A 15,612-nucleotide genomic window follows, 5' to 3' on the forward strand; every position below is an offset into this window, starting at 1 on the left:
TTTATTTCTCTGTTTGTCAGTTCTCTGATGACCACCCTTCTGTTTGTCCTTCCTCTCCTGCCCCTATTAGTTTATGGGCATCTTTTTCTCTCTTTCCTTTGTATGTATTTGTACAAGTCTCCCTTTTCATTGGTTCCTTTTGTTTGGTGTGTATCCTTCTGTCTCTCACCTGGGGTTACCACCTTTGGGACTCAGTCCTATGGGACAAAAATGTTACACATCACAACACCTAACTGTCGTGCTGCATGTAAGACGTTTTTCCTTCTATGTGAACTAAATTGTACTTTTGTTGTTGGGATTTGTTAGGTGTATTGCCAACACTTAGTTACATGGTAGAGCCACACAATTCAGAACTGCCCTGTGCAATTTTGGGTGGATGGCTACCCTTTGATCTTTCCCTACATGATGTCATGTACTTGCTTTGTGTGTATGTTCTTTCTCCTCTAGAGGCTGATCCACAAAGAGGATGAGACCTGATATTACTGTCAGGTACATATATTTACCTAAATTTCTAATATACCAGAAAAGGCCCCTATCTTCCATTCTAAGCATCTCACAATACATTTAAAAAACAGTTAGTTAAATAACAAATTAATCCAGCAGCTGTAACAGCAGCACACCCCAACAAAACCCTCTTCTCCACAATAATTAGACCCCATCAAGACTCAACATCCTTAGAAGCGTGAGTGAATAGAGAAGTCATTCATAGGGCATGCCTTGAAAATCCCCAAATCTGGGGTGATATCCTGCCCTACTGAAGTCATTGGGAGTTTTGTCATTGACTTTGATGAGGATGAAATTTGATACCTGGACTTCTTCAGACAGGGGGGTGAAGTGGGGCCTCATATGAATACGGCTATACCACCAACCACTTCTCTTTTATATTGAGGGGCTCCAGCTCACATTATCCTTTCTAGAGGCCGGTTTTGAGGCCTTGAAGACTCAAGATTCTAGTCTTGTTTCCCTGGGCATGTGACTTCTGTGTTGATTGTGTCTGTTGTCTGTAGCACATGGCTTTATTTCTATGCATTTCTCTCTCCCCTTTGGTTATGTATGTTTCTTTCTTCCTCTCACACAGAACAGCCTGAAATAAGGCAGAAATGCAACTCTTCTCCCACTGCATCCTCAGCGGTAAAGGGAGATTATCATTTTGCTCTGTCAGACATGTGCGTTTGGCCATGTTACAGGCTTCAGAATGATACTGAGGCTCTATAGCAATTGTACTACTGTTTGGCAGTAGAAGAAAAAAAGACAGTATCTCTCTTTTACACACACACACCTGCATGAGAATGAGCAGGTGCACACACACACATTTGGGCGCTTCTTCCACCCAGTTCTCTTCAGGCTGGATGGAAACTTTCTATAGATTTCAAACAGTTTCTAATTTTCTGCATTCAGCTGGTTTTCCATTGTACATCATTTCACCAGACAAATATCTCAGTTTAATAGTTAACAAGATTTAACAATAGGACCGAGCGTTGAAAGTAAGCTGAAGTGTGCAGGTTTACGTTACTCTGACGTGGTGGTGAGTTTGGATCACAGGAGGATTCCTCATGCTGTCCTGTGAGACCACACACAATGCTGTGGAAATACGTCTGCTACTCCAGCACCTCTTATGCTTCTTGCTTATAACCACCTCACCACAAATATGTGTCTATGAAAGCAACAAGCCAACATCTCCCATCTCCAAGTGCCTGCACTATATTAAGGTAGAATACCCCATACCAGCCACACTAGAATGAAAGAGACGGTCAGGCACACATACATACTTCTTCCTCTTCAATCTATCTCCACCTGGTGCTGTAACCCTGGGTAACTGTCCACTTCTACTACCACATGCTGTAGCTGTTGTAACATTACAGGTTCCTCTCCATAGCACAGGTTTCAGAGTAGCAGCCATGTTAGTCTGTATCCGTAAAAAGAAAAGGAGGACTTGTGACACCTTAGAGACTAACCAATTTATTAGAGCATGAGCTTTTGTGAGCTACAGCTCACTTCAGTAACCTACTGTACTGCAAGTGGATGCACTTAACCCTTCTGTTGCAGACTGATATTTTTCTGGCTTTCAGACATAACATCACTTGGGCACAGATGCAGTCAGGGCAAATGATAATCAACTCCTACTTGGCTGACTAGGGGAAAAGATGTGGGAGGACTTAGTGAAAGAAAGACAGGATTCCCATGATTATTTTAAATTCCTTGCTTGCTGAAAAGAATTGGGGTGACTCTCTTGAGGCAACACGTGCCAGGTTCCCTCTGGGATAATGCCATATTGATTCTTTTGTTTGTGGTTATTACTTTTGGACGTCATTATCCAGGTAGCCTGTTTTTTCCCTAGCATCAATAAATACATGGTATGAATTTTGGGAATCATATTGTGTCTGTGTAAGAGTGGTAAGTCCTGAATACTTAACAGGAAAGAAAATGTATAGTGCTCCCTGTATATTACACCTCAAGACACTATTCTGACAAGACAGGCTGGTAGACAATTGATATACTTTGTCACCAAAATTCAGCAGAAACATCTTCAGGGTTTAATTTGATAACAAAGAAGGAGGCAGTTTTGGAGGAGTATTGTTGAAAATCAAAGTACTGTGATATGTTTCCATAGGACACTGTTGAATATTGGCTACGTAATAATAATAATTCCTACCAGGGCAGTCAGTACAGAATGATAATGCCCTTATTTATTATTTTATATTTGTGGCCAGTACAGTGCTTTAAAGCATACAATAAATTGTAGGAGATTATCACAGCTGTTCCTTGTTTTAACAGGTCAGAATATGGTAGTTTATGCTAGACGACTGGCAGGATTTTGAGATAAAAATTATATTAGGACAATAATAGGGATGCTACTTTGGATAGAAGGGTACTTGAATTTAGTTTGTCTTCTGATTTTAAAAACAAACATTTACACTCTTCACAAGCTATTGAGCTGTACTACAACAGCAGTGTCTTAGCCCGTTTGAAAAGCTCAGCTCTCGCAGACAGAAATACATTGCTGCCAGTCTGGAAACAAAAAATAAAGATCAAACATCCATATTTGTGGATTCATTAGGTCCCATGAAGTAAAAAAGAAAAAAAATCTTGTGAAGGGGGAAAATTCTATTAAAACGCAATAAACACAACACAAAAACCACACAGTACAAGACCCTTTCTACATAAGCTTACTCTTGATAAATGGAGTTAAATAATGACCCACATCCCAATTTATTTACCCATGGATTGAGGAAAGTTACAAAACCCAAAAAGAGTGACTCCGTATGCAGTGTTGAACCAAAGAATGGTGAACCGTGGAATTTTTTATGCAATTGTTAACTTTGTTATTGGCACCTAAATATCCTGGTGATTGATGCATTAGTGATACTAATGGATCACATAGCACTTAACTGATCTACATGTCCATATCCTTTTCCTGTTAAAGATAGTTGTGAATGCCGATGGAGGGTATGTTATGATCCCATCTATTTATAGTAGCATAATTCCCATTTTAAAGCACTTTTATTATGTTACAGTAGCATGGGAACCAAGCAAATATATAAGTCCTACGTAATATATTTGAAAAATCCATTATATTTATAAAAACTCTATGGAATGGATTATGGTTTAACAATCTACCCAGAGCATGGGCCAGCATGCAGCTGTAACCCAGGAATAGCTCAGGAAAATAATAATCTAGTGGGGGGTAGTAATCTGGTATTTACTCCAGTGATGGCTCCTATGATGGCTCAGCTGAGGTGGTTTGAACATTTGGGGGGAAAGACGGAAGCTAAGGCTCCATCCGTGCCTTGCCCTTCTCTGCCCACCTGCAGGGAGTAACAGGCTTGCAGTATATGCTTAGCACGGCATGTCCAGATTCAAAATAGGCCTAGGAAGGCCATATAAGCATCAGGGGAAGTCTTGCTCTCCCTTAGAGCCCTGCATGGACAGACAGCCTGGGCTGCAATCTGATGCTATAATCATATCAGCAGCATACACAGCATCACCAAAGTGTAATTTCGAAAGAACTGAAACGAGAATAAAACAAGGAAACAAAATTCTACAGATAATTGAAGTACCATTGTTTCTTACAAATATATATCTTTTGCTAGACAAGGACATGGGGTTTGTTTGTTTTTTTTAATTAAAACTTTTAATTTAAAATGACATCCCAGACAGGTTTCTGTGATCTATCATGAAGGAAAAAAAATCTTTAACCAGTGACAGAATTTACCTTAAAGCAATGTAGAGTGTAATTGTCCTACAGATAATAGAATAACTTCACTATAAACAGGTCATTACATAAACAGAACTGCAATTAGTACATTGTATATTTTAATGGGTAAGGCCTAAAACAAACCATCAGCTAGTTTGAAAAAAAGAGAGAACGAGAGAGCAAGTAAGTTGCAGAAGCTATTTTTCACAGCTGTGGTGTCATAATTAACTCCAGCATAAAACTTCACTTGTAGCTGTGGCTTTTGGGTCTGGGAACCCCCATGGAGGCTCCCCAAACCTGCAAAATGGGCAGCAAATTAATAAAGAGTGGGGTGTGTGTGTTAAAACATGAATTATATACCCCAAGCTGTGTGTGAACATGAATTATATACCCTAAGCAGAGCAACCTACAATCAGAGCATTCTATAATCAAAGACAGAAGAGAGCAGAAGACTATACGAACTCCACTAGGAAGAATGCATCCGATGAAGTGAGCTGTAGCTCACAAAAGCTTATGCTCAAATAAATTTGTTAGTCTCTAAGGTGCCATAAGTACTCCTTTTCTTTTTGCTAATTTACCCAGGCAGTGCTTACATATTATGGAGATGTGTTCTATAGAAAATCTTATTAGGAACTGGGCCTTTAAAAATATGTGCTGCATAGAAATTACCCTCATAACCCTACTCAGCACTCTGTAGGTGCATGATCATGCACCACTGAAGTCAGTGGGAGCTTTCCCATTCCATGGGTGCAGGATCTGACCTATGTGCAGAAATCAGGGACAGTGAGCTGAGAACCTGAACTCTACTGCCCTCTAAAGGGTCGTGTTGATTATGCAGCTCAAAGATCTTTGTAGCAGCTTGCTTAGTCTGGTAAGAGTGGTGTTAAGGGGGTTTCAGAGTAACAGCCGTGTTAGTCTGTATTCGCAAAAAGAAAAGGAGTACTTGTGGCACTTTAGAGACTAACCAATTTATTTGAGCATGAGCTTTCGTGAGCTACAGCTCACTTCATCACTATGCTTTGAGGGCAAAATGGGATGAGCATGGGAGGGATCCACTTTTACGTAGTCTCTGGAGAGAAAAAGGAAGAGATTACACCCTCTCCAAGACCTGGGTTCTTGCTCAGATTACCAAGATGATGAGGGCTTCTTGAGAACAGAACAGGAGGTTGAGAGGGGTGGTTTGGTTTGGTTTTCCAGTTCCAGGCTCCTGTACCAAATGTATTTGGGAGGTTCTTGGACGGTTTGGGTGTGCTCCTAAAAGAAGAGCAGAGCCCTCCTCCCCAAGGTGAAAACAGTTCAGCTCAATCACAGAAAGTCTGGATACAGCTTGGCTATGCCAAAAACAAGGTAGCTAATTTTCTTGAAGGCAACAGCCCTCCCAAATCTCTTCCTTACAAGGTCTCATGCTGCTATGGCAACAGTTGCCATAGCCTACTATTTATTCTTCCCAGGTTGAGTCTTTTCCTCTTTAACATCAGAGTTTTGAAATATTAAATATTAAAATAATACTGATCTACTTTTTTCTAACCAGGGACATTTAGAGTGTTGTACCTTTAAGTATCTGGTTAAATCCCAGTTACCCATAGAACACACAACAGCCAACTTCAATGTGGGACTAGGAAAAAAATTACCTCCGCTCTTTTATTAGCTTTAACTACTTTGATCATTATCTCTGTACAAAGCCTATAAACATAGAAATAAAACTTGTTTTTTTTCACTGCACTGTATGTTAGAAATTATCTGTTTTGGAAACAAACCTGACAGTGGACAGGAAAGAAAGTTTTAAAATCTTCCAAAGCAGGTGTGGAAGCTGCCTCCTTGTGAGGTTCCTTACAAGGTGGCTGTCACGGCCATTAAAAGCTGCAGAAATGCAGTACAAGGAATGTACAAAAAGTGCAAGATATTGGACTAGATGGTCCATTGGTCTAATAATCCAGTTTGGCAATTCCTGTGTTCCCATATGAAGCTTCCTTTTCTAGCTCTTTATTTTCACCAGGAACAGGACTAAATATGCTCGTCATGGTCATTGGACCACTATAATTTTTTGTGCAGGTGTATAATATTTGAGGATGAAGAGGAACGATTTCTCTAGTGGGTGACTTATTTGAAATGTTAGAAGAAGCCCAGAGGGAGATAGTTCAGAGCTTGATCCTGTTCCCATTCAAGTCAGTGAAAAAACTCCCATTGACCTAGTGGGGCAGGATCAAGTCCTTAGTGAGTACATAGCCCCAGGTGAGGTGACCAAGAGTGCATATTAAATTAAACGAGCCGGTCATATAGCTCTATTGGTTTATTACGTGGCTGAAATTTATCACATGGATATATATCACCAAACTGGCCTGTGCCTTGTTCCGGGGGTGTGCATGCAATCACTGACTATCGTATTCTATCCTATAGCTCTCTACATACTTAATCTGTCTCCCACTTTCCTCTTATACCAAATCTATTTACTCTTCCTCTTGTCTTGCTCTTTTCACATTCAAACTGAAGCTGTAGCCTGTTACTTATTTTCTTTCTTTCTTTCTTCAGTACTGGTCATGTGCCTACCTCACATAGTTCTTGTTCTTGTAGCTTCTTTGTAACTCCAACTCTTGCTTTGGGCCTCTTGGCCATCTTCTTCTGTCCTCTTTACCTTTTTTTACTGCGTCCATCCTCTGTTTTTGTCCTATGTATAGTTCAACATCAAAGACAATGAAGCCAGTCACTTGCCACCTCTGATTAATTTGCATACTTCATTCCTTTTAGCTGAAGTGAAGCAAGTCTGGAGGAGGGAGATAGGCAGACATAGAAATAGTCAGATATAAAGACATTTTCAAGGTCAAGAGAGCTCTATGGAATCACTTAATCAAAAAGCCAAGACCTTACTGCACCGCTACAGTGCTCTTCAGTGACACCATCCACGTCAAAACTGGTAAGGAAACAGCAGTGTCTTTCCCTGGGAATTCATTCATTAATTCAGACATTCAGACAGATTCCAGAAATTACAGTGTATATATAACATATAATTGAGTGTAACAAAAGCCCAACTTGCAGCTAGCAGAAGAGTTCTGTTTCATGAGGTTGATGACATGAGAGGGCTATAGTTCGGTGACATTTTAGCCTCGAAAGATGAATATTTTTAAGTGATTAAAAACACAAGGCATTTTATACAGCATTTTAACCAACAACTGCAATATTAGAGTAGCTGTGAAACATTGTATTGTTTGGTAGCTAGGAAAGAGAGGGGGTTTTAAACATATATAGTATGTGTGAGAGTGTGTATCTGTGGACACGTGTGTATCCTTGCATATGCATTAGGGTTACCAGACAGCAAGTATGAAAAATCGGGACGGGGGTGGGGGGTAATAGGAGCTTATATAAGAAAAAGACCCCCAAATTGGGACTGTCCCTATAAAACTGGGACATCTGGTCACTTTAATATGCATGCACAGAATAAGGCTTACAGATACACATATGAGACCAAGATATATTTCCATCAAGTAGTTTTGGTGATAGCCACTCTTGTGACTTGTCCCTAAACGCCTCAAGATGTATCTTTGTTGTACTACATTGCTACCTAGTTCATATTTATTTTAATAATGCATAAGTTCTCTTTCTCTTTGGCATACCATCTGTTTACATTCTGTATTCCAAAATAGCTCTCTGTATCCTAGCACGGTAAGATAGGAGGTGAGATATTCAAAGCTGCTTAGGGGATTCTGTCTTTAATGGAAGATATGTGTCTAAGTCTCTTTGAAACTGCTTGGAAAAATCTCAGTCATAGCTACTAATGGGATCTTTGGTATTGGAGATTTTCTAGATTTCCATACGTTATTTCCTCCTTTTCAACACAGGCTTACGATATGTTTTATGTTACTTACACATACAATGGGTATTGCTTTGTTGCATGTAGCTCAAAGGTTACCCCAGGATGGACAAACAGGAAATACTTGAGATATCATTATTATATTGAAATATGCTTTCTTGTCTGTCGCCTTTCCTCTTTAGCTCTTCTGACTTGGATACTCCCACTCATCCATGCTCAAGAATGCTCACCCCTGCCATTCCACAATTAGCCATATTTCTCTGCATGACAGTATATTTATTTTTAACCTTCCCCCCGATTTACCCCTCCTTTGCTTATTTCAACAACAGTGACTTGAGTTTACGAAACTCCCCTTGTGGTTTCAGTATGTGCAATAAAACATGGATCACTGTATACAAAACAAAATATAAAAGACAGTGATTAGGAACAACTGAGCGGCATGAGAGACATATATTTCTCTAACCCGCTTCTCAGTTCCATCGTTGACTGACATTTGGAGAAAACAATTGGAGGTGAGAGGTGCCCATGTGCCCAACATATCAAGGTTGAAATTAGGGCAAGTCAAAGATGAGCCCAATCCCTTTAGAATATGAGGAAGGAATACAACAATAAACAAGCAATAGGTATGTTTGGGCTATTCTCCTAAGAGCTTTAAAAGTGAAAAGAATGTTTAAATCAATGAAGATCTTTACAAGGAACAGGGTAAAGATTTCAAGATTGGAATAATGTGTTCAACTGTCACCGTGGCTGCTGCATTCTGGATGACTTCCGTTCTGTGCATTGGTGACTTGCCTAGATTCATAGATTCCAATGCCGGAAGGGACCATTTTGATCATCTAGTCTGACCTTAGATATCTCACGGGCCTTTGAATTTCCCCAAAATAATTCCTAAAAGATATTTTCTAGGAATTATTTTGGGGGAAACTCAAATTAAAAATTGCAAGTGATGGAGAATCCACCACGACCCTTGGTAAATTGTTCCAATGGTAATTATCCTAAATTTATGCCTCCTCCCCTGAGCGCGCCACGTTTCCCCTCCTTCCCCGTCCCTCCCAGAGCTTGCTACAGCTGTTTGGCGGCAGCAAGTGCTGAGAGTGAGGGAGGAGCGGAGATGCGGTGTGCTGGGAGGAAGCAGAGGAAGAGGTGAGGCAGAGGTGGAGGTGAGGCGGAGGAGCGGGGCGGGGCGGGGCGGGGAGCTTGGCTGCCGGTGGGTGCAGAGCACCCACTAATTTTCCCCCGTGGGTTCTCCAGCTCCGGAGCACCCACAGAGTCGCCGCCTATGCTCCTGGAGTCTATCACTATAAGGCATGTTTTCTAATCTTTTAATCATTTTCATGGCTCTTCTCATAACCCTCTCTAATTTATCAACATTCTTGAATTGTGGAGCCCAGAAATGGACACAGTATTCAAGCAGCGGTTGCTCCAGTGCTAAGGACAGAGGTAAAATAACCTCCTTACTCCTACTCGAGATACCCCTGTTTAAGTATCCAAGGATTGCATTAGCCCTTTTGTCCACAGTGTTGCACTGGAAACTCATGTTCACCTGATTATTCACCATCACCCCCAAATCTTTTTCAGAGTAAGATTTAAAATATGAGCTGCATAATATGTGCCTTGCATGTATAACATGTACATGGAAATGGGAAATTACAATACTCATGGCTCCTTTTTCATTTCCTTCCCCGCCTTCCCTTCACTCCCCACTTCTTTTACACCAATTCCACCTTCCCCAGGGGTCAAATGCTGAGCTCCTGTTAGGCACTGGGGGCGTGGCTGAGTAAATTATAAATAAAGTGTGAGTCAGCCCAGTAGCACTAATTTATTTTGCAATTAAAGAGTGTTTACACAGTGAATGTTGGGGGCACTCTTTGATGTTCCATGAGCTACACAGTCGTGGGAATAGGAGGCATGAGTAGCCTGCATGTGAAATGCCATTCAGCCAAGTGGATCAAAGGGGAAAACAGGCCGGATGGATTCCTTAGATCTACCTCTGAGCACTTGATACATGGCCCTTGCCCATCTCACTGTCCCACTTCAGATCAGCAAAGCTGATAGGGGGGGTCCCATTTTAATCACTCCCTACATCAGTAAGCAGCAACTGACTGAATAACAACCTTGGGATATGACCCACTGGGAGGGTTGTGTTGGGGAGAGAATATCCCTGCTGCTGTTAAGGGAGAGGAGGGCCAGAGGAGGGAAGGAAAGATATTAAAAGAAATAATTGACTAGAAGCTACTTTTTAGTTGGGGGGGGGGAGTTTACAGATTGAGCTTTCCTTAGAGGCAAGGAGGGGCAGAGGAAATTAAGTGGACCTAATGCACCGGAGGTTGTATGGGTGTAACTGAGTAGAATTTGGCCTGGGATGAATGTCCTGTACAATTTGGGTGAGTTACAGTTACTGTGGGAACCTGAACTTATCAGTAAGTGGCTTTTGTGCATTGAAGGCCAGATTTTCAAAAGTGCTCAGCCCCTGACAGCTGCCGTTGCGAGACTAATGGTCAGATCTCCAGTGCAGCTCAGCGTGCTGAATCTGGTCTCAATTGTATTTTCTGGTACTGAAAAAATCTTGTGAATATCTGGTCCTAAAATTTCTAATCTTTAATGTTTCTTTTCTTTCAAAAAGGTGGAGTGGAGGCGAGAGAGAGAAACTGAATTGGTTGGCTCTGTTTAATGGTTAGCTTTTAAGTAATCCAGTCAGCTTTGAAATTCAGACCTCCTTGAGGTGAACACAGTAGGGCAGGATGAGTTCCTCCTTGGACCGCTACTGTTATTTGACTGAAGTCAGTTTTTTACAAGGCCAATTTAAAAAAGCAGCAGGCTACTACACATTGGCTTACCTTGCGACAGTTCTGTCTTTGAATTGGCAGGACGGTGAAACTTAAGTTTTCAGAAAATGGCAGAATCCAGGGAAGATTGCAGAGAGATCTGAAAAGAGGGGAATCCTAATTTTTTTCACATACTATTTTTTTCTGTCTCTAATTTCAAAGACATAAATACAGTGAAGGATTTTTGTGTGTAGGGTTCAGCGAGATACGTACAGTTTTCTTCGTGTTAATTGTCCATGCTGATTACCTTTGAAGGTCTTGATCCAAGAATAAAAATAGTTCAATGATCTGAACCCAGTTCTAGTCCTAAAGGGCTTTAGAAACGAAGTGCACCGCTTAATGTAGTACACTTGTCAGGCTTTGCTCATGGGAGGCTTAGCACTGAGCCAAAAGGGATGTTGCAAATCCTGATTTAGGTGCATTTGCCAGTAGTGTGGGAAGTTTATACAGCATGGAACAACTTCTACCCTCATTGAAACCTGGGAAACTCCAGTGTAGCCCCAAGTGTCCACATTATACTTAACTCGTAAGTACTGCTATCTTTAGCACGTTTTCTTGAGCACTAATCTTCGTCTAAGGTTTTGTCTACACTAGCACTTTTGTTGGCAGCACCTTTGTTGGTCAGGAGTGTGAAAAGACACCGCCCACCGACATAAGTTTCACCACAAAAGCGCCGGTGTGGACAGTGCTATGTTGGCAGTAGAGTGCTTCCCGCCAATATAGCTACTGTTGCTTGTTGGGGGTGGTTTAATTGTGCCGGCGTAGAGCAGCTACTCAGGAGACCTTACAGTGGTCTTGCAAGTGTACCTTGCAGCAGTACAACTGTGCCACTGTAAGGTCTGTAGTGTAGACGTAGCCTGATTCACGCAAATATTTGAGCCAAATGATCTGCATTGTCCAGTTGAAAATACCAATTAACATCAATATAACAAAGCAGAAAATAGGGGGGGAATCTCTCTGTTTCATTCTATTCAGAGGGATTTCTTCACTCCTTGAGCTGGAATTTAGAAACTCTGTGTGGTATTTTATCAATTAATTACCTATATGTTGGGTTTTTTTCCCCTCCACGAACCATGACTTTCCTTTGTCTGTTTTTCTTATGAGTATGGTCTTGTTTGTTTCCTATAAAGAAGGTTCACAATTAGGGAAGAATGTAATTTTTGTCATATGACAGTCATTAGATCAGATGGCACTTTTTCAACACTCCTAACTTCAGTTTAAATTCTTGTTGTCAATGTCACGTAAAGGAACCAAAATAAAACGAGGAAAGGGTCTTCAAAGGTTTTTTCAAAGGATTAAATATGCTTTGCTAAGAAGAAACATGTACCTTTTTTAACGTTGCTGTTTGGGGAGGGCTCTAGTTCTGAAAATGCACTGACAGCTCTTGTATATAGGGCGTTGGAGCATGGCCCCTCCAAACTACACAAGTGCGTGCAGGTGCACACAGACTGACCTCTGTGTGTGTGTAACTATATACAAATCCCAAACGCAGCAAATCTATACCAGGGTGTTCTTCTCCACTGCTCCTGCGGCGCATGTGCAGTTATGATTTCCAAGGTCTGACAGGAGACGAAACCGTGGTGATTTTCACTGGGATTTGGGGAGCTGGATTCACCATCCAAGCCATAGGCTGTGGTGGCTGTAGGTCGCTCTAACGTATTGCTCTCTAACTGCCTCCTGTAGACGGTCCCGGCACAGTCTAAAATGTACCTGGTTCACATTGGTGTCGTCCTCTTTCGAACAGGATTATGTTAGCGTGCTCTTGGTACCTTTTAGAGGGCAGCAGCAGGGTCTGCATGGGGCAGATGTTATTGTAGTGCCTAGGAGCCCCAGTCCTGGACCAGCACCCCATTGTGCTAAGCACTGCACAAACAACCATTTGTATGCGTGTAGAGATTAATTTATATGCATCTACTGTGCAAATAAACCTCTGTACAGCTACATATAGAGTATGTGTGTTATGTTTGTTACTGGTGGAATATTCTAGACCTATATAGCGGTGTCAGTAATCTGCAGTACTGAGGTCCAGAATATACAGATGTGTATGGTGTATATACACAGCCTTGGAATACACATGCACATGTACACAGACTCCTCTTTTCGGCCAGTGCTGGAGCTGCTGCTGCTGCTGCTGCTTCAGTCTCTGCTGCTGTTAGCCTCAGAGTGAATGAGAGAGGATGCAGAACCAAGTAGCTGTCGTCCATTAGACCAGTGGGGCTTACCAAGGATGTTGTGTGGTGTCTACTGGCCACATCGGGGATGGGCAACTCCCAGTACAAGCTCCAACGCTACCCAAGAAGAAAATACAAAGGTATGGGGAGTAGGGACGTCTGTGCCCTTAGTAACAAACAGCCAGGTTGAGCAGCAGGCCCTGCTTTGGGGCTGGACTGCTGCTTTGCTGCTGAATTTGTGGCTGTAGTCAAGGAGCTGCAGCTATGAGTCAGAGGTGAAATTATTTTTAGAAGGTTCCCTTTTAGTAATGTTTAGACTGAAGATCTTCAGAGTGCAGAGGAGTGTTTGCAATGTTTATGCTGTGTGCTAGCAAGCTGGCTTCCTTGCACCAGTCTTGTCTGCTGGCCGAGGGCTTTTGCTGCAGCATCCTCTTCAGCAGTTAGGTAAGGGATGTAAACGTAGTGACAAGGTGAATTATGTATGCTGGGGAATGTTATGGATGTATCTATACACTGTCCATCCCAGGTAATTACAAACTATAGAGCCCCTTGGGATGAAAATAAACCTGATTTCAGAATGGCAGTTTTGTGGCCTGATCTCCAGCAAATACAGGGTTAATAAATTCAGGTGACAGTTTTTTGTAAGACGCTACTCAGGCTTCAGCATCACTTTGGTCCTCTAGATGACCTCATCCCAGGTAGTTCCTATTCAGAATTATTTTTTGTACAGTAGTAGAGTTGGAGTCAGGTTCTGATGATGTCACATTTGGGGGAGGAGGGGGAGATAGATTGCAGTTCTAATGCAACATGGATACAGAAAACCACCAGAGAGGGCCATCTGCTTTATGAAAGAAGAGGAAAAAGGCAGAACCCAAAAGAGATTGTTTCTCTCACTATTGCTTCAAACATGAAGACTGTTTGCCTGCTTGAAATCTACCTTTAAATGGAGCTGGCTCTGTAATGTATTATGCATAATAAGGTTAGAACTATTATGATTTCTTAGGGGACAGAATATTGTAGCTTTAAAGTAGATTCTATTGGGGATACTGTACAAGACTTCAAAGAAATGAATTTGCTGTCCTGCATTGACACAAATTGGACTGGTCAGCTGCAGAACCCAGAACTCTGATGGGACTGGTTCAGTAGCCAATGCAGGGGTGAGAGGAGCAGCTTGAGCTGTTTTAGCAAGTGAATGGGAATGTGAATGGGGATAGGTGGGGGAAAGAATCAGCAGTGATGTCATTTTTAACTAATTCCTCACACAGCTGGTGAATGAAGTTAGAAGAAAAACCTGCAGTCCCAGAATGATTCTCAGCATTGACTAGAGATTCTAAATTACTGAGAATCCTCACAATGGTAATTTATTTTCACTCTTATGCAGAGCAGTTCTTGTAGTCCTTTATTTTTGGGTCAAACAAAGGCCATATTTTTTTTCTCTGTGCTGTGAGGTTTTGATTTCAGTGTTTGTCTGGTTTTCAAAATGCCTTTTTAGTTTATTTGAAGTTTTGCCTTGCTAGTAGTGGATTTTTATCTGTTGTGTGAATCCTTGTCATTGCATGCAAGAGTTTAGAATGCAGCATTTATGCTACTAGCCAGAAATGGAGATTCAGAGGTTGCCAGGCACAGAGCTCCCTGCAAAGGAAATTGTGTACTTTTCAAATCACTGGTGGAAGGGAAAGGGCTCAGGTATTTTGTCGCATTTAATGCTGATGTAAAAGGAAGGAAGACTCATTCATCTATGCAGACAACATTTGAATCTTCCTTTGGAGACTTCTGTTTTTGTTTTGAAAGCCAGTTTTTATTGGGAGGGATTTCACTGTAATGGAACGGGATGCAAAATGTGAACATAAAATGGGCTTTTCTAATGGTCTGAGAGAAGAATTTTGAATACCATGCATTAACCCTTTCATTACTGGTCCCTCCACCAGGCCCGCCCTGTTGCTGTCTTTCAGAGAAATCAGTGGAATGTTAGGCTGTCCCTCAGACATGCAGCAGCACAGACGGGTTTTTCTGCTTGCTTTTCTGCTTGGAATCTTCAGCCGCAATCAGGCTGTGTTTGGTGGTGGTTGTTTTTTTTTTTTTAATAAAAGCCATTAAGAAAATTCCATAAAGGGTAAAATAATCTGGCCAAGATGGTGGACAATTATTAAGTGATGCTGCTATTTCAAATATTTTGCTACTTGTGTAATTCTTGCAGTTTATCTTGGGTCAGTGCTTTGTTTTCATATTATTTGGTCTGAAGGCAGAGATAGCCATGCTTAAAAGTCAGCTTGGCTATGGTAATCATCGAGCGTTCCCCTCCTGTACTTCCACTCGCCAGTGGATAAGACTTGCCTGCCTTTTACTCGACAGAAGCACTGAGATTACTAATCAAACAAGGCCTGTTTCTTGCTTACTAGGAACTTGTGGCATATCTGTGATAGGTTTTAGTGCCATTCAGGTTATGATGGCAACAGTGAGTGAGAAGTTTGGGGGTTTTGGTTCAAGAATTCAGAAGACAGTGAGAAAAATTGAGAGCACAGTGTGCAATAATGCTGATTGACAAATACGATGCTGTACTTACAGAGAATATTAATGGCTGTAACGGATTGGGAAATTTGTTGCGAGCTGTGAACA

General features: G+C 41.5%; 1 protein-coding gene across 7 annotated transcripts in view; it reads left to right on the forward strand.

Annotated features, from left to right (window-relative positions):
* Positions 1 to 15,612, forward strand: part of NHS (NHS actin remodeling regulator) — a 345,504-nt gene that overhangs the window by 264,160 nt on the left and 65,732 nt on the right. Inside the window, exon 1 of one of the 7 annotated variants that reach the window (XM_073356235.1) lies at positions 13,009 to 13,136. The exons of the other annotated variants lie outside the window; for them this stretch is intronic. Within the exon in view, the coding sequence (XP_073212336.1) occupies positions 13,085 to 13,136 (52 nt within the window). The 5' untranslated portion in view covers positions 13,009 to 13,084. Of the gene's footprint in view, positions 1 to 13,008; positions 13,137 to 15,612 lie in introns of those variants that run through there. 7 annotated transcript variants of the gene reach the window in all.

This window comes from Lepidochelys kempii, chromosome 1, assembly GCF_965140265.1.
Source record: "Lepidochelys kempii isolate rLepKem1 chromosome 1, rLepKem1.hap2, whole genome shotgun sequence".
In the NCBI taxonomy this organism is placed as follows: domain Eukaryota; kingdom Metazoa; phylum Chordata; order Testudines; family Cheloniidae; genus Lepidochelys; species Lepidochelys kempii.